We start from the raw sequence: 21,169 nt of genomic DNA, 5'->3' as shown, positions 1-21,169 counted from the left end.
TAACCTCCTACTGGCTTGACCAGACTAGCTGTCTACCACATGGTGATGTTCATTGGCCTGTTCACTGTGACTATCTCCCTAGCCAAGTCCTGTGAGAGAAAGAGAGAGCCTTAATGCCCTGTGGGCTTTATAGTGGTGGTGTCTGTCTGGTGATTGGTTGTTCTGTGTCGTGTGTGTTCATTGGTTATCCTGTGTGTCAATCACTGCCTGTCTGCATCTCATGACATACATGAGTGGATATTATGACAGGATCTGTGCCACTGGGGGGAGGGGGCTTCTGTGAGGGCTGGTGGAGGTGAGGGGGGCTGTGGATGGCGGGTTGGGTGCGGGCAGGCTTGGTGCCATGTTGTACGGCGCGACCACCGCAAGTCGTCAGCCGTGCGCATTCACGGCCCAGGACCCGGCCATTCTTCGTCCGTTTTCGGCGCGGGAGGCGGGAGTGTCAGTCGGCGCCGGTGCTCGCCCCTCACCGGTCCCGGAGATTTTTTATTATTTTCACAGTAATAATAATTACGTCATCTGCCATGCTTTCCTGCAGCTCCTCAATGCATTCAGAGGCGCGTCATTGGCTGCAAAGAGCTTATGGGGACATTGTGAGAATGTGGACGGTACTGGAGAAATGCTGTTACTCTCACGATGCCCGGGGTCATAGTTCATTGTGGCTGTTCCCAAATCTTTCTGCTCCTTGCCGTCTGTTCCTGAGGAGGCTTCATTATGTTTTTACAGATAAAGAGATCAAGATGCCTGGTTTTAACATTAACGACCTTCTCCCTCAACAATTGGACCAATATTACCGCTATAATGGATCCTTGACCACCCCTCCTTGTTACCCCAGTGTGACATGGACTGTTTTCAGGGAACCCGTGCAAATTTCTAAAGATCAGGTAAGTTCTGCGAAGCGAAAAAAACCTATTTCTTTATAAGTGGGTTTCCTCCAAATTTCTCTTGAACCTCTAATGTGAAAACTCGCTTCCATATGCCACCTGTTGTTTCCCCGTGACCCGAAGGTGTTGTTCCGTGCAAAGTAAGCGAGGGCAGCAGATGAACAACCAGAGTTTTGTGGACAGGTTGAACAGTAGTTAAGGGTTCCAATACTAGAAGCTGAATGCTCCTACCCCGTCCCCCCTGGCCATTGGAAGCTCCTCTCCAGGATCAGACCAACCCCTGGTGCAGTGATATTGTCACTAGACAAGCGACTCGGGTGCCTGGGTTCGAATCCCGCCCACGCCAGGTGGTGACATTTAAATTCAATAAAAATCTGGAATCAAGAAACGATTGTCACTAACATGTCCCTCCAAATCTGACATCCTTACCTGGCCTACATGTGACTCCAGACCAACAGCAATGTGGTTGACCTTTAAATTTGCCTTCTGAAATGCCCGAGCAATCAGGGATGGGCAATAAATGCTGACCCTTGGCAGCAATGCTCCCATCTCAACAATAAAATTGGTGAATTTTCTGATTCCCATGCTTGACCAATCTACTGGAATTCTTTGAAGATGTAACTAGGATGGCCGACCAGGGAGAACGGGTGGATGTGGTTTATCTAGACTTTCAGAAGGCTTTTGACAAGGTCGCACACAGATTACTATGGAAAGTTAAAGCAAATTGGATTGTACGCGGTGTCTTGAAATGGATAGAAAGTTGGTTAGCAGTCAGGAAGCAAAAGGTTGGAACACACGGATCTTTTCCCGATTGGTAGGCAGTGACGGGTATCGCGGGGAGTTGTGGCAGGACCCCAACTGTTCACATTAAATATTAATGATTTAGATGAGGGAACTAAATGTAGTATTTCCAAATTTGCAATGATAGAAAGTTGGGTGGGAGGGTGAGCTGTGAGGAGGCTGCAGAGATGCTTCAGTGGGATTGGGAAAGGCTGAGTGAGTGGGTACATGCACGGCAGATGCAATATAATGTAGATAAATGTGAGGTGATCCATTTTGGTAGCAAAAAAGTGAAGTCAGATTAATATTTGAATGGGTGTAGACTGAGAGAGGTGGATACTCAGTGCGACCTTGGTATCAGTCACTGAAAGTAAGTGTGCAGGTACACAGGCAGGAAAGTAGGCAAATGGTATGTTGGCCTTCATTGCGAGAGGATTTGAGTATAGGAATAAGGATATTTTGCTACAATTGTATAGGGTATCGGTGAGGTCAATCTCATGAGATTGTTGGAATATTCTTTAGTGAGGCTGTTGAAAGTTTCTTGCCTGTTTTAACGGCCACCAGGAAGAGGAGGCCACTGACAGCTCAGTCATGAGTGCTAAATTGTCCTTTCGAAAACCTCACGAGAACAATGCTTCCTTCCGCTGAATGGTCAGAGGGTGTTGTGTCTTCTCTGCTTCGTACAGCGATCCTGTGACGATTTAGCACAAACCCCATTGGCGTATAAACGGTTTTGGCCAAAGTTACATTCGGAAATTGAGGAACTTTAAATAAAATAATTTTTTTGTTCTTTTAAGGGGAAATTTAGCGTGGCCAATCCACCTAACCTGCACATCTTTGGGTTGTGGGGGGTGAGACCCACGCAAACACGGGGAGAATGTGCAAACTCCACACGGACAGTGACCCAGAGCCGGGATCGAACCCGGGTCCTCGGTGCCGTGAGGCAGCAGTGCTAACCCACTGCGCCACCGTGCTGCCCTAAAATAAAATTAGTTTTGGTGCTTGGGAAATGGCGATTTTTATCCCTTCTCACCATGACAACCTGACTCGTGTCAACACAGCTTCGGGCCTCAGCTGTCCGATCAAACCATCTCGACACGATGAGTGATTGCTCACGGGCCATCCCACGTATGGGCAGATTGCGTATTCTTTCTCAGACTCCGAAAGTAATTTGAAAATTGATACGACGGTCCAGTGTCTCAAACCCGGCAGCCTCGAGACGGAGCCCCTGCTGGATTTTGGAACTGACCGGTTTTCAGGTCGTGTGGTTGGGGTCAGGTCAAGATTCGCCTGGGGCTTTCTGGGGGCGGATTATGTCAGTCGAGGTTCAATAAAGGGCGTATAATTGACAAAAAGTTTGTACTTTGGCTGTGGTTTTTGGATGAGTGAGTGTTTTTTTTTGTTATGTTTGGAATAAAATATATTTAAAACAAAAAGATTATTCATATGGAAGGAAATAAAAATGGTATTTCGAACAAAAAAAAAAGATTCGCTTGGGCCACTGAGGGACAGAAACAACAGGTGAGCAAAGCTGATCAAAGGTTTCCGCAGCAACCCACCCGTGCCAAATGAACCGGGTGATTAAGATTCAGTTATGGTAGCTTTATACAAATGTCTGGTTTTCAGGCATCACCGGCTTTAGGATAACAGGGTTTGAGACACCGGGCGTCGCTTAACGGGGAAAAAAACAGAGTCCTATTTTGGCAGCGAATAGCGGGGTGTGTCTGCGCCCACAGGGTCGAGGAGAATCCACAGGCCTTGGCAACCTGCCAGCCAGGCACTGCCAAGGTGCCCGGGTGGCAGCGGGAGTGCCAGAGCACTGCCCGACAATCCCTGGGCCTCCGATGGCCTGGGAGAACCCCCCCCCCCCCCGAGGTGCCGTCACACCCATTCCACGTTCGTGTGGACCAGTGTTAAACAGCGGCAGGTCTCCCAAGCAGGGCCTTTAGTACCCAGGCCTCAGGGTGATCGGGCGCAGACATCTTTAAATGAGCCACTGTGTTAATCTGGTCCTTGCCCAGCGAGGGCGAGATCCAGATCGCAACGTCTCGCTAAATCCCGCGAATCATTCCAAGCCTCGCGAATCTCGCGATAGGCCACTCGAGAGGTTTAACGGTCTCGACGGGTCATCGAGTCGGGCGTGATGTCTGCGCCTGCTGAGTGTGGTTTACCATTTTCAGTTCGATCACAACTCCAATGCAGAATATCTCACATACTTGAATTGCACAAATCACTGTGTGTGGGATATGGGAAGGCGGCGGCATACTGGTTTTGTCACTGGTCCAGCAATCCAGAGACCCAGGGTGATGCGGGTCCAAATCCCACCACGACAGATAGTGCTACGTGAATTCAATAAAAATCCGGAATTTAATAATGACCACGAAACCAAGGCCAATTGTAAAAACCCATTGGGTTCACTAATCTCCTTATCGGCTTTACTTGAGGCCAGCGGTTTTAGATTTATCATCCATTTAAACGGCCCATGTCCATTGATTCCAGACATCTCAATCTAGAGAAACGGCCACATTTAAAAATAAAATGCGGCTCAAGATGCATCACGTCTTCCTCTTTTGCTCCATGGAGGCACCACAATAGGGGCAGCAGGGTTGCATGGTGGTTAGCATAAATGCTTCACAGCTCCAGGGTCCCAGGTTCGATTCCCGGCTGGGTCACTGTCTGTGTGGAGTCTGCACGTCCTCCCCGTGTGTGCGTGGGTTTTCTCCGGGTGCTCCGGTTTCCTCCCACAGTCCAAAGACGTGCGGGTTAGGTGGATTGGCCATGCTAAATTGCCCGTAGTGTCCTACAAAAAGTAAGGTTACGGGTATAGGGTGGATACGTGGGTTTGAGTAGGGTGATCATGGCTCGGCACAACATTGAGGGCCGAAGGGCTTGTTCTGTGCTGTACTGTTCTATGTTCTAACCCTTTTTGAATTGGAGCTCGAAGGTAAATTGCCCCAGGAAGGCTAAGCGGCCTACAATCGCAGGCTTTGGAGACTTCGGTTGCTATGGTGACGATGGTGGGCCTGTTCCAGAGAAAAAGGCACTTCTCATTCTGGAACCCCCCCTCCCCCCCACGTGTACTTGGCAACAGATCCTCTTGGCTCCTGTAGTGCTGGGTAGAAGCGATAAGGTTGATATTAGTCACACTTGTTGGACTCCAGGACTCTGCTGCGGTGCTGGGTAGCAGCAATAAGGTTGACTACCAGTCATGTCACTCTTGTTGGACTCCAGGACTTTCCCCCTCCATCACCAGCACCACCCCGCTGCTCGCCCCATTCCCCCCCCCTCATCCAGCAGAGGGAACCCAGAAAAGTAAGCTGGGCCAATAGTCAGGAAACAAAGTTAGGCGCTGCAAAGTGTGCACTTGCTATGAGGATCTTTTTCGGTCGGGTGCACCAGTAACAGAAACTGCTTTGATCTGTCGCCAGCTGTCAGAGTTACAAAGAGACTTGTTCACCTCGCAAGGGGAGGATGGCAATCTAACAGAGATGGTGAATAATTACAGGCACGTTCAGAAGCTTTGGAAGAGAAGAGTGTTCGTGTCGTTTCATGAAGGTGAGCACCGTACCACGGTTCGGGACCGAGCCCTGCGCCTCGGTCACTAAGCCGCCTGATGGGATTGGAAGCGGAGAACGTTAATCTGTAAAACTGTCAAAGATAATAATAATCGCTTATTGTCACAAGTAGGCTTCAACGAAGTGACTGTGAAAAGCCCCTAGTCGCCACATCCCGGCGCCTGTTCGGGGAGGCCGGTACGGGGATTGAACCCGCGCTGCTGGCCTTGTTCCGCATTACAGAATTGCTGTTTGGCCCACTGTGCTAAACCAGACCCTTATTGGGGATGGGCACGCAGATGCAAACGAGTAAAAAGCAAATACTGACTGTTTTTCATGAATTGGGGCATAATCTGAACAATATCTGCTCTCTCCTCCTGTTAAACATTGCCCCCAGATGACATTACCATCCAGGTCAGGTGTACAACTTGTTGGCCAGGTAAATATCAAGTTTTACACTAAATCCCTAAGTCAGAATTACCCCCACTGAATCATCAATACTCCGAGTGGACTTCCTGGGGAAATATCGAGGTTATAATCCTGGAATGGAGGGCGGTTTAGGGTTGTTCCGAATGGATGCCTCCCCTGCCTGTGGTCTCTCCCCCCCCCCCCCCCCGTAGGTCTCTCCGGGAGAGAGGAAATCTTCCAAGTTGACAAAGGCTGGGAGGTTCACCGCTGAGGAAGTTCCCAGCAGTGGGGGAAGGAAGAACGGAATTGTGGGTGCTGAGGTGTGTGTGGGGGTTGTACAGGAAACGCTGAAATTCCCTGTTTTAGCTGTGGTGGCTCAGCAGCACGATCTCCCCTCTGATATTTGTGTGTCTCAATCCCACTGGACCAGTGGTGGGCAGGCTGCGGCCTGGGGGCCACTTGCGGCCCATCTGCGTTCTGAGTGCAGCCCCCACCAGACATTTTGTTGACCGTTGCCCACGGGCAGGGTCGTCACATTCCGCTGATTCCCATCCGCGTATTTTTCCTACCGGTGCGACTGAAGTGATTCGCACGTAAAGCGAGGGCGAGTGAAGTGAGGCGCGTGCTGATCGCTCACAACATTGACTGTAAGAGCCGTGCGCGCCCCCTGCGTCCAAAGTGTAAATATTCCTTTTGTTTATGTCAAGTTAATGACAGTTCTATTAACATATAAGGCAGCACGGTAGCATTGTGGATAGCACAATGGCTCCAGGGTCCCAGGTTCGATTCCGGCTTGGGTCACTGTCTGTGCGGAGTCTGCACATCCTCCCAGTGTGTGCGTGGGTTTCCTCCGGGTGCTCCGGTTTCCTCCCACAGTCCAAAGATGTGCAGGTTAGGTGGATTGGCCATGCTAAATTGCCCCTTAGTGTCCAAAATTGCCCTTAGTGTTGGGTGGGGTTACTGGGTTATGGGGATAGGGTGGAGGTGTTAACCTTGGGTAGGGTGCTCCTTCCAAGAGCCGGTGCAGACTAGATGGCCTCCTTCTGCACTGTAAATTCTATGTAAATATAAATGATTCAGCATTTTCCGTAACTCGTTATGAAATATTCGGGCGTGTATTTAATCTTATTCATGGGGTGGTGGTTAGTGAACAAGCCCCGATTTCAATCTTGGGGCCCACTGAGATGAAGGGGGGGGGGGGTCACTCATGCGGCCCACTCGCGAGCCCAGGTTGCCCGTCACTGCGCGGGATGGACTTGAGAAAGCAGTTCTAGCTGACAGCTGGAGAGTGCCACTCTCTGGACGATGCCGTCTTTCAGACAAGGTGCAAAACCCGATGTTTGGGTGGATGATAAAGATGACGTAGCACAAGGTGAAGAAGAGCAGGGTGAATCTCCCTATCGTCAGGCCGATATTGCCCCTCAAGCAACATCACTATAACCAGATTATTTGTTCATTGTCACACTGTTGTTTGTGAGGGCACAGACTGGCGGCTGTGTTACCTAGACTGCAGTGAATGACTGCCCAGGAGAAAAGTACGTTGCTTGCTCGAAGGTGCTTCGGGGCGTGGGGCTGGATTTACTGCTCTGGCTCTTTAAGTTGGGACTTGAATGACAAGTTTGAAAATTGCAATTTGCGTTTCAATTTGCGCCCATGGATCCGCCCCCCCTTCCTTGGCGTAATTATCTTCAGCTGGGGACTGTGCTGTGTAATTCCTCGTCACTGCCTCCCCCCCCCCCCCCCCCCCCGGGGGCGTCGGGCAGCATGTGGGGGCAGGATGTGTTCATAGAATTTACAGTGCAGAAGGAGGCCATTCAGCCCATCGAGTCTGCACCGCCTCTTGGAAAGAGCACCCTACCCACGGTCAGACAAATCGGAATTTTGTTGTGGGGGGAGAGAAATTATCCGCCGTGTCTGTGAGGCGATGCCGTGTGACTGGTGTATCAAAGACGAAGATTGCGTACGTGCCGGAGCAACACAGGGGGACCAGATTGCAAAGCAGCACAAGCCGGAACGAGCTGGCTGTGTTTCACGGGAGTCAGAGGTTACAGGCCAGTCACCTTGAGGCAAAGCAGGCCATTCGACCCGTCGAGTCTATCTCCCATTGATGCCACCCTCCGTCGCTGGGAAACCCAGGGGTGGGGGGGGGGGGGGGGGGGTGTGCTGCCGGTGGGAAAGGAGAATTCCTGGTCGAGGGAATTCCAGCCCATGGCTGATTTGATTGTGACCTTAACTCCACTTTCCTGTCCGCCCTGCCATAACCCTCCACTCCCTTGTCAATACAAATAATCTAACACGGCCTTAAATATATTCAACAACGCAGCCCTACTGGGGACGAGAATTCCAAAGGCTTAATGACTCTCCGGAGAGAAAAAATATTCTCCAAATCTCCACCTTAAATAGGGGTCCCCCTATTTTTAAACTTGATCGCCCACCAGAGGAAACATCCCGACAGCATCTCACCTGTCAAGCCCTCTCCAAATCCTGCAAGTTTCCAAAAGGAATCATGGAATCCCTACAGTGCAGAAGGAGGCCATTCAGCCCATCGAGTCTGCACCGACCCTCTGAAAGAGCATCCTACCTAGGCCCCCACACCATCCCTGCAACCCCCTAACTCCACGTAACCTTTTGGACACAGGCGATTTGGCGACCTTTGGACTGTGGGAGGAAACCGGAGCTCCCGGCGGAAACCCACGCAGATACGGGGAGATGGTGCGGACTCCGCACAGACAGTCACCCGAGGCCGGAATCGAACCTGGGTCCCTGGCGTTGCGAGGCAGCAGTGCTAACCACCTTGCCGCCCACCCCAAATGAGGGATCTCCCATTCAAGACTGGGATTGGGAGGAATGTGTTCTCGGAGGATCTATTAGTCTGTGGCATTCACATCCCCAGGGATCGGTGGAGGCTGGTAGTTGTGGGTGGGGGCGGGAGATGAATTTTGCGAGTGTGTTAATTTTCGGGGTTTGCAATGGAAGAGTAACCATGGCAGCTGCCGAATGGCATTGAAAAATACCCCTAACTGGTTAACTGGCCCTCTTCAGGAAGGGGGAAGCTGTCTGGGTCGAGCAGCCTTTGGATCAAGTCTAATCCTGCATTGTCGGGTTGGCTCTTGATACAGTGACGAGAACGGTTAAACGTCAGTCAGCGCTACCTTGTCAGTCAGTAATATGCAAAACCCAGGAACAAATAAACCAACTGTAGCTCACAAGTTTCGATTACCATTGAATAAGGCGGTTCAGCGTAGGAAGTCAGGAAATATAGCGGCAAATGAGGTTTAGGTGACACGTTCTACAAATGAGACAACAGAGCATTTCTGTGGTTACTGACGGAACCTGTAATTACAGCTATTTAAGGAACACTTGCTCAATTTTCTTTATTCAAATGGGAGCGGTGCCAGTTTCGAAGTAAAATTTAACCCCGTTTTTTTTTAACATTTAGAGTACCCAATTATTATTTTTTTCCAATTAAGGGGCAATTTAGCATGGCCAATCCACCTAACCTACACATCTTTGGGTTGTGGGGGTGAGGCCCCATTGACGCCGGAGTGGTTACCGGTGGATAGACATAGCCCCATTATTGCAGAATCCCGCCCCAGTTCAGTCCTAAAGAGTGTCATTCAGGAGTCTGGTATCAGCGGGGAAGAAGCTGTTTTTGAAGATATTAGTGTGTTCTCAAACTTTTGTATCCCCTACCTGATGGAGGAGGTTGGAAGAGAGAATAACCTGGGTGGGACGGGTCTTTTTACGCTGCCCGCTTTCCCCAGGCAGCGGGTGTTGTAGACAGTCAATGGATGGGAGGCGGGTTTGCATGAAGGACTGGGTGGTGTTCACGACTCTCTGTAGTTTCCTGCAGTCTTGGGCCGAGCAGTTGCCATACCAGGCTGCAATGCAGCCGGGTAGAATGCTTTCTATGGTGCATCGGTAAAAATGACCATCTAGAAGGCCAAGGGCAGTGGACACATGGGAGCACTGCCACCTGGGAGCTCCTCTCCAAGTTACGCACCATCCCGATTTGGAAATATATCCGCCGCTCCTTCCTGGGTCAGAATCCTGGAACTCCCTCCCTAACAGCACCACGGGTGTACCTACACCACAGGGACTGCAGCGGTTCAAGGAAGCAGCTCACCACCACCTTCTCGAGGGCAATTAGGGGTGAGCGCTAAACGCTGGATCAGCCGGCGATACCCACATCCTGTGAACATTTTTAAATGTTCAAATTCGAAATTAAATTAAGTCTTTTAGAATATGGTTGAACCAGAGTTGAGAATCCTAGGGTGGGATTTTATCTGACCCCGCCCCCCATGCCATTGGCCGGTGGTGGGATCTTGTCATCATGTCGCGATGAACCATGTTTCCAGTTATACACATTCCCAAACCGCTGGGAAATCCGGGGCGGGGTGTTCACCCTTGGCAGGACCGAAAGATTCTGCCGGCCGGGAATGGCCGAAATATTCCGGTTCAAGTATGAAATCCAATTAGTCAGATCTTGTGAGTGCAGAGGGAGGCCATTCGGCCCATTGGATCTGAAAGATCACCCTAGCTAGGCCCTTCCCCCTCCCTAGCCCCCAACAACCAACTATCAAGCACATCTTTGGACACCTAAGGGGCAATTGCAGCATGGCCAGTCCACCCAACGTCTCAATGTTCTCATCCCGTCTGCACACCAGTGGCCATGGTTGTAGATACTGTATGACCACAGTGGAAAGGGCAGTCACACACAATGGTTCAATGGGTTTCCTTCTCAATTTTAATCTAGAAGAATGTAAGAAAACGGAGCAGGTGTCGACCACACCAAGCAGTGCTGAACTCTGTAAAGTCCAGTGAAGCAATGACAACATTTGCATCTCTTTAGCACCTTGTAACATCGAGCAATGTCCGCTTCGGAGAGGTGTGTCCAGCCTTTAGTAGATGCCAAGTTGAATAGGAGGCCACTGCACTGCAGCACAGTGGTTAGCACTGTTGATTCACAGCGCCAGGTTCTGTGCTGCGTGGGTTTCCTCCGGGTGCTCTGGTTTCCTTCCATAAGTCCCGAAAGACGTGCTTGTTAGGTGAATTGGACATTCTGAATTCTCCCTGTGTACCCGAACAGGCGCCGGAGTGTGGCGACTGGGGGCTTTTCACAGTGACTTCATTGCAGTGTTAATGTAAGTCTACTTGTGACAATAAAGATTATTATTATTATTATAGAGGCTTGCTTATAGAATTGGGGTTCGAAGAGGCTCTTATAGAAGGAGAGACGCAGTCAAGGATTGAGTGATTCCAGCGTTAACTGCACAGACATGGGAAGAGAAGCCGCGCAGGAGATTCCTGGGCCAAGATTGGCCGGGCTGGAGTTGAACAAGGCAAGGGCAGTTCAAAGGAGTTGGCGGACGGAGGGCGGACGATCAAGGGGGTGCGTTCCGTCAAACATGTCAAAAAACTGCACCGAGGTCACAGAAAGATGCGGAAGAATAGTTTTATCACGGGCAATTGGTTACATTTGACCTTCCACCTGGATTAAGCCGCAGAGGAAGAGATGGCCTTAATTGTGATCAAGGCCTTGTGTGTAGAGGGTACTGGTGAGGTTGAGGGCATGCTGCAAATATAAATATAAGTATAGCCCTCTGAAGCATTGCAAATGTAAAAATATAGTTTTGCAAAATGTAAGAAATATGAAGCAGGTAGAAATTGTTGCATATCTGGTGCTCCAGGTTAATACAATTTTGTTTATCTTTCAGACGCTCAAAAAGCTGAACACAAGCTGACTCTCGGTACGTTGTGTTTCGATATGAAAAGCCTTTGGTGCTCTGAATGACACCTCGATTCCTTCCAGCTTTACTTCCCTGTTGTCCCGCAGTAATATTTGCACAGAATGTTACTCATCCTACGCTGCACTAACCCAGTGATGCTGCCTTCAGCATTTTCTCCCTGTTGGCTCCCCGTAAGGTCAATGGCTTGGTAAACATCTCATCGTATTTCCAGTTCAACTGGCTTAACTCCTCAAACTCAAAAGCAATCTCCAGCAACCTCTCCTTGCTCGCTGCTTTGATCATTTGTTTCTCAGTGTTTTTAGGGGCAGCACGGTAGCATGGTGGTTAGCATAAATGCTTCACAGCTCCAGGGTCCCAGGTTCGATTCCCGGCTGGGTCACTGTCTGTGTGGAGTCTGCACGTCCTCCCCGTGTGTGCGTGGGTTTCCTCCGGGTGCTCCGGTTTCCTCCCACAGTCCAAAGATGTGCGGGTTAGGTGGATTGGCCATGCTAAATTGCCCGTAGTGTCCTAATAAAAGTAAGGTTAAGGGGGGGTTGTTGGGTTACGGGTATAGGGTGGATACGTGGGTTTGAGTAGGGTGATCATTGCTCGGCACAACATCGAGGGCCGAAGGGCCTGTTCTGTGCTGTACTGTTCTATGTTCTATGTTCTCCTGGGCCTGTGGTTCTGCTGCAGGGCGTGTGGTCTATTTCCATAGAAGCCCGACAGCGCACAAGGAGGCCATTTGGCCCATCGGATCTGCACCGACCCTCTGAAAGAGCACTCTGCCTACACCCCCGCCCTATCCCCGTAACTCCCCCTAACCTGCACATCTTTGGACTGTGGGAGGAAACCGGAGCACCCGGAGGAAACCCATGCAGTCACCCGAGGCCGTAATCGTACCCGGCTCTCTGGAGCTGTGAGGCAGCAGTGCCAACCGTTGTGCCACCCTATTTACTATCAGTGTCTTTATACCTAAGTCTGATAACAAAGTTAACATGTATTATATTTCCCTATTTTTAAAAGTAAATTTAGAGTACCCAATTAATTTTTCCCAATTAAGGGGCAATTTAGCGTGGCCAGTCCACCTATCCTGCACATCTTTGGGTTGTGGGGGCGAGATCCACGCAAACACGGGGAGAATGTGCAAACTCCACATGGACAGTGACCTGGAGCCGGGAACGAACCTGGGACCTCGGCGCCGTAGGGCAGCAATGCTAACCACTTCGCCACCGTGCTGCCCCTTCTATTTCCCTATTTGATAAGATAAAAAATTCTTAAGTGTTTTATCACATACAGTGTGTTACAGATAGAATCCTCAACTTCGGAACTGTGCACTGCAGAATTCATTACTCGTCTCTGCCTTATTCCCGTCCTCATTGGGGAAAATGTTTTGTTGCCAGTCGGGTCTGCTGACCTCTTCCCAGAGTTCCCCAAAGCATCCTTGCTGGAACCGTGCAGCAAATGACAAGGGCATATTGGCGCAAGCGGGCCGCATTTACACCCACACCAAGCCAAAGGGGCACCATTCTCAGGGGAAATCCCATTGCACCCCTATTGTGAACAAATAGATGGAGATTTCATCCCCCCCCCCCCCCACCACCACCAAAAGGCAAAAACATGCGGCTTATCGGCGCCAAGCTCTGCTGTGTTTTCCTGCTCTCTGGTCATGTTCGCAGTCGGGGATAGGGTGGAAGTGAGGGCTTAAGTGGGTCGGTGCAGACTCGATGGGCCGAATGGCCTCCTTCTGCACTGTATGTTCTATACACTGGGGCATCTCGGCATCTGCTTTGACAGACACTGCCCTCTGCAGGACTTGCCAGCACACAACAGGCCAATACCAGATCAATGGGACAGCGGCTATTGTGAGACGTTACCTAGATGCACCATGCGCATCCATCGAATTCCTACAGTGCGGAAGGAGGCCATTAGGCCCATCGAGTCTGCACCGAGTCACTGAAAGAGCACCCGACCTAGGACCATTCCCCCGTCCGATCCCCGTAACCTCACCTAACCTGCAAATCGTTGGACACTAACGAGCAATTCAGCTTGGCCAATCTATCCAACCTGCACATCTTTGGACTGTGGGAGGAAACCCACGCAGATACGGAGAGAATGTGCAAGTAAAATAATGGGAAGGGTCTCTGTGGGAGCTGGAACCAACCCCGCCCCCCCACTCAACAAATTGCACAAATCACCCAGTTGATTTATGGATCTGTCACTTGAATCGATATCCACTCGCTCCACCACTGCTGCAGTGTGTACCAACCACAGGATACAATGCAGCAACTCACCAAGCTCACTTCAGCAGGGCCTCCCGAAACCATGACTTCCCCACTGGGCCTTGCAGGCAACGTCCAAATACCAGGAATTAATGTCTGGGATTCGATCCGGGAAGTGTCACGGTGTAAACACACCTGGCTCTCTGAAGCACTTCCAAACTCGCTGAGATTGCACTCAGAGTTATCAGAGACGCTGGGTCTTTGGGATTTCGCGCAGAAGGTCGGTCGCTTCGCAATCGCAGGTGCACCAAGGTTAATTTTCTGCCCATTTAACATTGAGATGTACACCCAGTTTAGGGCCAGGGGAAGTGAATGGTGGACGCCAGCTGGCGGTGGGGGACTCGGGGAGTCAGAGTTGTTGTGGCAACGCTGCACTTTTACAAGCATGTTGTGGTCTGGAGCTACGGATAGTGACGGTAGAGGCGCCAACTTTCTTTCCCATCAAATAGCTGAACAGGAATCTCTTACCGCCTGCCACTGAAAGGATTTACAGTATTAACCACTACTAAACCTGTCAGGAACGTAACCTCCTTGACCATCAAGTCCTGGGGTGGGACTCGAACCCGGAGATCCTGGCTCAAGAAACAGGGACACTAACCCACGGTGCCACAGGACCACCGTTCACTCCCATCCCCTCATGTTACCTGACAGAATCACAGAATTAACAGTGTAGAAGGGGCCCATTCATCCCATCGAGTCTGCACTGACCCACTGAAAGAGCACCCTACTTAAGCCCTCTCCTCCACCCCATCCCCACCTAACCTTTTGGAACTAAGGGCAGTAACTAAACATTTGTTTCAAGAGTGTGGTATGGGCAGCACGGTAGTGCAGTGTTTAGCACTGCTGCCTCACGGTGCCGAGGTCCCAGGTTCGATCCCGGCTCTGGGTCACTGTCCGTGTGGAGTTTGCACATTCTCCCCGTGTTTGCGTGGGTTTCGCCCCCATAAACCCAAAGATGTGCAGGGTAGGTGGATTGGCCACGCTAAATTGCCCCTTAATTGGAAAAATGAATTGGATGTTCTAAATTTAAAAAAAGTGTGGTCCAATACGTGATGAAAACAGTACAGGTATCAGTCTGTATTAACAGTGATTTATTTTCTATGCAGGTGTGGTTCTGGCCATTGCTTTGTGTTCTGTGTTGTGTGTTATGGTCGCTTTAGCCCTGAGCTACTTCTTTCTCAGGAATAGGTAAGAGCTTAACACTCAGTCTTTGAGCCTTTTGATCAAACTCCCTGTTCAGAAGAGTCTGTGGAAATCGTTCTTTCCTCATGCCACAAAACTAAAACTAAAATGAACCCAGGAGTGCAATCAGGCGCAAGTTAAGATCAAGCTATACAGAAGCTATTACTACACGTTCTTGGTCAAAGGGACTGGTTTAAGGGACATTGTTAAAGAGATAGCAATGTGGAGCGGTGTAGAGTGGGAATTCCAACGCCCTGGGATCCAGGCACCTGAAGGTACAGTCATGATATTAAATGACAATCGCTTATTGTCACGAGTAGGCTTCAATGAAGTTACTGTGAAAAGCCCCTAGTCGCCACATTCCGGCGGCTGTCCGGGGAGGCTGGTACGGGAATCGAACCGTGCTGCTGGCCTGCTTTAAAAGCCAGCAATTTAGCCGAGTGAGCTAAACCAGCTAGTGGTTGTACAAGAGGTCAGACCTAGAGGAGCGCAGATACTTGGCAGGGGCTGGGGGGGATTATGGAGATGGGGAGGGGGAAAAGGCCATGGAAGGATTTGAAAACCAGGTTGGGAATTTTAAAATCGAAGTTCTGGTGGACCGTGAGCCAGGGATAGCGAGCATCGGGGTGATAAGACCACAAGACATAGGAGCAGAATTAGACCATTCGGCCCATCGAGTTTGCTCCACCATTCAATCATTCTCATCCCCACTCTCCTGCCTTCTTCCCTTCATCCCTGATCCCCTTATTAATCAAGAACCTATCTATCTCTGTCTTAAAGACACTCACAGCGGTAATGAGTTCCACAGATTCACCACCGTCTGGCTGAAGAAATTGGATAATTCTGGAATCCTGCACCTCCCGATTGAATCGCTTCATCACTGGAGCCATGCCTTCAGTTACTTGTGCCCCTGGCTCTGAAATTTGCTCCCTGGATCCTCTATTCCCTGCTCTTCCTTTTATGATGCTCCTTAGTTTTCACTCCGACCAGGTTTATGCTGACCTTACTGAGCTCGCGATTGATATGAAATGTCCTGGGGTGGGTGTTTTATTGCCTACATGGGGCTGTATGAAGGCAGGCTGCGGCTGGCATCAGGAGGTCGATCCCCGACTGAAGCATTGCGCTTCAAGCAACCCCACAAAAAGTTCAACCCCTTTAGCAGTTTTAATTGGCTGCCTTTGGACCTTGAGAGAGGGATGAAAGCCACGATTATAGTGGGGAAATCTAATGGTCAAGGTTAAAATGAAGTCAATCTGGAGATACCGGCTTGGGTCACTGTCTGTGCGGAGTCTGAACGTTCTCCCCGTGTCTGCGTGGGTTTCCTCCGGGTGCTCCGGTTTCCTCCCACAGTCCAAAGATGTGCAGGTTAGGTGGATTGGCCACGATCAATTGCCCCTTAGTGTCAAAAAAGGTTGGGTGGGGTTACTGGGTTATGGAGATAGGGTGGAGGTGTCGGCTTGGGTATGGTGCTCTTTCCAAGGGCCGGTGCAGACTCAATGGGCCGAACGGCCTTGTTCTATCCTGTAAATTCTGTGAAAGTGCAGAGATTTATTGGAGGGATGGTAGCAGGGATGAGGTACGTCAGTCACGTGGAGTGACCAGAGGGAGGGGGATGGTTCCTGTTTCCTCCCACAAGTCCCGAGCAACGTACTGTTGGGTGAATCGGACATTCTGAATTCTCCCACCGTGTACCCGAACAGGCGCCGGAATGTGTCGACGAGGGGCTTTTCACAGTAACTTCATTGCAGTGTTAATGTAAGCCTACGTATGACAATAATACAGATTATTATTTTTATTGTCAACGTGATTTCCCATTTAAGACACCCCCTCTGGGAAACCCACGAGCGGGAGTGGGCTGCCGGCAGGAACTGGGAATCCCAACGGCCGGAGAATTCCCACCAAGGTTCATGGGTGTCACTGGCAAGGCCAGATAGTTAGGAAGAGAACCAGGGGGATATGAGTAAGGGGAGGCGGTGGCATGGCGGTATTGACACTGGGCTTGCAATGCAGAGGTTCGAATCCCGCCGCGGCCGATGGTGAAATCTTTAATCCAATTAAAATCTTTAATCCTGAAACTATTGTTGATAGTCGTAAAAAGCCACCTGGTTCACGAACGCCCTTTCGGGAAGGAAATCTGCCGCCCTTAGCCGGCCTGGCCGACATGTGACCTCAGACCCACAGCCATGTGGTTGACTCTAAAAAGCCCCGTGAAACGCCCTAGCAGAGCCACTCAGCTCAAGGGCAATTAGGGATGGGCAATAAATGTTGGTCCAGCCGGAGATGCCGACAATGAATAAAAACTTTTTTTTAACGCAACAAGCTGGTGTGGATGGTGCTACTTGAGTGGGTGGTGCAAGCAGATTCAATAGTTACTTTCTGTCATAACCCCCCCCCCCCAACCAGAATCCAAGAGGAAACCATCATTGATCTCTCCCGGGACTCGTGGAGCACAAGCTTCCCCGATAGAGGGGGGGGGGGGGGGGGCAGGGGCTAACCACCTGGGGCTGGGTGTGAACCGAGGTAAAAGCCGGCCCAAAGCAGGGCCTGGTGTTGTCGAGTCCACCCAGCAAGGACTGTACTGGGATTGACATGCTGCCTTGAGAGGGACTTGGTAAGTAGTCAATAAAAGCTCTGTTCATTTACCGCCAGCTTCCTCAGAGTCTTTGCATTTTCAAAAGGGAATTTGATAAGGGGAACATTTTTGCAGGATTATGGGGCAAGGACTAATTGGACTGAACCAGCGCAGATGGGAAAACAGAATAATATGGTTTCCCAACGAAGCCTTTGAGCACGAACGCTGAACTTCACCTGCCTGGGCTGGTGGGGGATGGGAGGCCCAAATTCCCAATTGGTTCTCCTGTCAGTCAAAGCTGAGCGTTGGGGAAAGTACACTGCTAAAACCTTGGTAGCGTACGCGTTGATGCCTGTAGTTGTATATGTGATGGAGCCAGAGGAAAAGCCCATACAATGCTGAATGCAGTCAACCCAGGCCCGCGTGTGCCTCTGAATTACTACTACTCTGGGGTGCACATTACCACTACAGCACCATTCCCTCAAGACCACCTGTAGATTGGGTTTGGCTACATGTTAAGGTTTGGTGGGCAGGGTCCTCATTCCCTCAATTTGTAATCCTTTAGTTCACCTCTTGCGGTGTATTAAGGATAGATCACTCTTCCTTCTTTGAATGATCTTTATCAAGCCATCTTTCAAACAACAAAGCCCCTCACAATAATAATAATCGTTATTGTGACAAGTCGGCTGACATTAACACTGCAATGAAGTTACTGTCAAAGGCCCCTAGTCGCCACATTCCGCCGCCTGTTCGGGTACACGGAGGAAGAATTCAGAATGTCCCATTCACCTAACAAGCATGTCTTTCAGGACTTATGGGAGGAAACCGGAGCACCCGGAGGAAACCCACGCAGACACGGGGAGAACGTGCAGACACCGCACAGACAGTGACCCAGCGGGGAATCGAACCTGGGACCCTGGAGCTATGAAGCAACTGTGCTAATCACTGTGCTATTCGCTGGTGTTGGCTTTTGCTCTGTTTTAATGGCTTTTGGGAGAGGCGTGCAAATCGTGGGGTCAGATTGTCGTTTTATTTGTTGCTGCTTAAGGAATGTATTTTTTTTAAACCACCCACATTTCCTGTTTTTGCAGAGCTGATAAAGCGACTGAAAACAGAGGGGTGATTTACAAACCGGCGGCCAGGAAAGAAGACGGGCTTTCACAAGCATGAGCCTCCAACTGGATTCTGGAAATAGTTTAGAGAAGTGGTTAGTGCAGCTGCCTCACAATGTAGCAGCCGGCAGCCTGGTGTATAAACCCGAGCACTTTGCTGAAGAATATCCAAATGTTATGTTTTAATGACCGTTTAAAAATTAAATTTAGAGTGCCCAATTCTTGCATTCCCAATTAAGGGGAAATTTAGCATGGCCAATCCCCCCACCCTGTACCTCTTTTTGGGTTGTGGGGGTGAGACGCACGGAGAATGTGGAAACTGCACACGGACAGTGACCTGGGACTGGGATCGAACTTGGGACCTCGGGGCTGTGAGGCAGCAGTGCTAACCACTGCACCACCGTGCCGCCCTAATGACTATTTTTCTCAAATCAGTTGATAAAAGATTAGAATTTCTGTGCTGAAAATTGCCCTCAGCAGTGTCTTGAAGATTTATCCTCAATCCCTGAAGGCTGTGGAGTTGGCAAGCTCAATGACATTTGTCTCGAGAAGGGCAGAGGGAGGTTGTGGGCCAGTTCCTTATAGCATGGACTCGACACGGTCCCAACCCAGTGGCATCTGTTGGGTCTCTAGCTGAAATCCACAGGCAGGGCGGGCTCAAGGCACCGGCAACTCGGGCAGTTGCCCGGGGCGCCATGTGCCGGGGGGCGCCAGAGACTCGGGTCCCGCGCATGCGCAGTTGGGCCGGTGCCAACCAGCGCATGCGCGGTGGCCGTCCTCCCCCAAGGCGCCCCCGCTCGGTCCGCCCCCCCCCGCTCAGTCCGCTCCCCCCCTCGGGTCCGCCCCCCCCCGGGTCCGCCCTACCCCGCCCCCCCCCTCGGGTCCGCCCTCCCCTCGGGTCCACCCCCGCCCCTCGGCCCCGCCCGCCCCTTGGCCCCCCCACAAGGGCGCCGAAGTTCAGCTTGCCCGGGGCGCCAGCAACCCTAGGGCCGGCGCGGTCCACAGGCATTTCTGAGCCCAGTGTGCTTTTATTTATTCATTTTGTTACCTGGCTGAGAATGTCACATGTTATTTTATGTCTCCCTGCAGTGCGAAGATTTTACTGCCCGTCTTTCCAGCCCGTCAATCTGCCTCCGGACGACTCGCTCGATTGCAACGCAACAAGAGTAATCGCGGTGATGACTGCATCTTCCATCAACTCGAACTCACTACTCCTACTGGCCAAATCCTCAGTCACATGGCTACCTTATTCTCCTTCCGGTCTGAGGGAACAGTTCCTCACCTCTGTGAGCCTTTAATTGAAATTAAAAGGCCCGGGGGCCTACACAAGAATTGTCCCGACTCCTGAAGAGCCCTCGGCTGGATCGGCAGCCCGATCCACTTTAAATCTCATCCCTCAAAGACAAGATGCTTTTCTATTTTAATATTGACATTACTGTTGACAGCGACGCTTAATTCAATCAACTGAGCAATGTCTTCAAGAACGAAAACTGATGAAAAGTCTTTATTCCGTTTCCCTGTTGTTTATTAAGAATGTGACCTGCCCCTCAGCACCAAGGGGAGGGGGTGGTGTAGTGGTATGGTCACTGGATTGGTAATCCAGACTCAGTTAGAGTGGAAGGCCGGTTTAGCTCAGTGGGCTAGACAGCTGGATTGTGATGCTGAACAAGGCTAGCAGCGCGGGTTCAATCCCCGTACGGGCTGAGGAGATCCATGAAGGCCCCCGCCCCGCATTCTCAACCTTCGCCTGAGGTGTGGTGACTCCTCAGGTTAAACCGCCAGCAGTCAGCTCTCCCCCCTCAAAAGGGGTCCACGGCGACTTTCACTTCCATTTTCAATCCAGAGACCCAGGGTTCAAAGGCAATTAGGGCTGGACAATAAATACATACCCAGACAACGATACCCATATCCCTCGAATGAATTTAAGAATTGTCTGATGGTCCAGTACAATCTTTGATTGTCTTCTGATTGGGATAAACCTTCTAATATTATGACCCTTCTCCCACAATCCTCATATTCCATTCGCCTTTTTGCAGCTTTAATTTGTTTCCCCAACTGTTCCCAATGCTCGTCTATGTTTTGCTGCCTATTTTGTACTTTTAATTTGTAAAAAAAAACATTGCTTTTTACGTCTTCTTTGTCATTGTACCTGACCAGACTCCTCGGCATCTTTCGACGACTCTTTCGACTGGATGGCTCAGGTGGGCGGGGTAAGGGGTGTTGTAGTGAGGGAGTTGCTGGGGGTATAATCCCTCTGCGAAGGTGGAGGGTAGTTGGGGAGTATGGTGGTGTTTTCGAGAACGTGAGAACACAGACTCGAGGTAAAAGAAGCAATGTTTACAGGAGGAGACACTTTTTCCCCACAGCGAGTGATAAGGTTGTGGAATACACAGCCTGAGAACACGGTGGAGGTAAGTTCAATCGAGGCTTTGAAGGGTGAACTGTATTATCTGAAAAGGAAGAATGCGCTGGGATACAGGGCAAGGACAAGAGGGCATTCAGAGAGCTGGCACAGATGTGAGGGGCTGAATGGCCTCCTATGATGTTGTATTGATTCTGTCTGACGGTAATCGATTGTTTCAACCACTCATTTTAGTACTGGGACGTGTGTCTATGTGAACTGTTCCAGTGTTGGTGCTGGAAGTTATACAACTGCATTAGCATTT

At 50.5% G+C, this 21,169-nt stretch overlaps 1 protein-coding gene across 2 annotated transcripts in view; it reads left to right on the top strand.

Annotated features, from left to right (window-relative positions):
* The window catches only part of ca12 (carbonic anhydrase XII), a 67,640-nt gene extending 46,989 nt beyond the window's left edge, over window positions 1-20,651 (top strand). Inside the window, exons 7-12 of one of the 2 annotated variants that reach the window (XM_038784515.1) lie at window positions 727-884; window positions 5,093-5,219; window positions 11,344-11,376; window positions 14,744-14,825; window positions 18,483-18,598; window positions 19,593-20,651. In XM_038784515.1, coding sequence (XP_038640443.1) covers window positions 727-884; window positions 5,093-5,219; window positions 11,344-11,376; window positions 14,744-14,825; window positions 18,483-18,561 — 479 coding nt within the window. In that variant the 3' untranslated portion in view covers window positions 18,562-18,598; window positions 19,593-20,651. The remainder of the gene's footprint in view (window positions 1-726; window positions 885-5,092; window positions 5,220-11,343; window positions 11,377-14,743; window positions 14,826-18,482; window positions 18,599-19,592) is intronic. The other variant, XM_038784517.1, reaches the window with a different exon arrangement.
* Window positions 20,652-21,169: the final 518 nt, after the last annotated feature.

The sequence above is a fragment of the Scyliorhinus canicula genome, chromosome 24, assembly GCF_902713615.1.
Source record: "Scyliorhinus canicula chromosome 24, sScyCan1.1, whole genome shotgun sequence".
NCBI classification, from domain to species: domain Eukaryota; kingdom Metazoa; phylum Chordata; class Chondrichthyes; order Carcharhiniformes; family Scyliorhinidae; genus Scyliorhinus; species Scyliorhinus canicula.
This window is presented reverse-complemented; position numbering and strand designations above follow the sequence as displayed.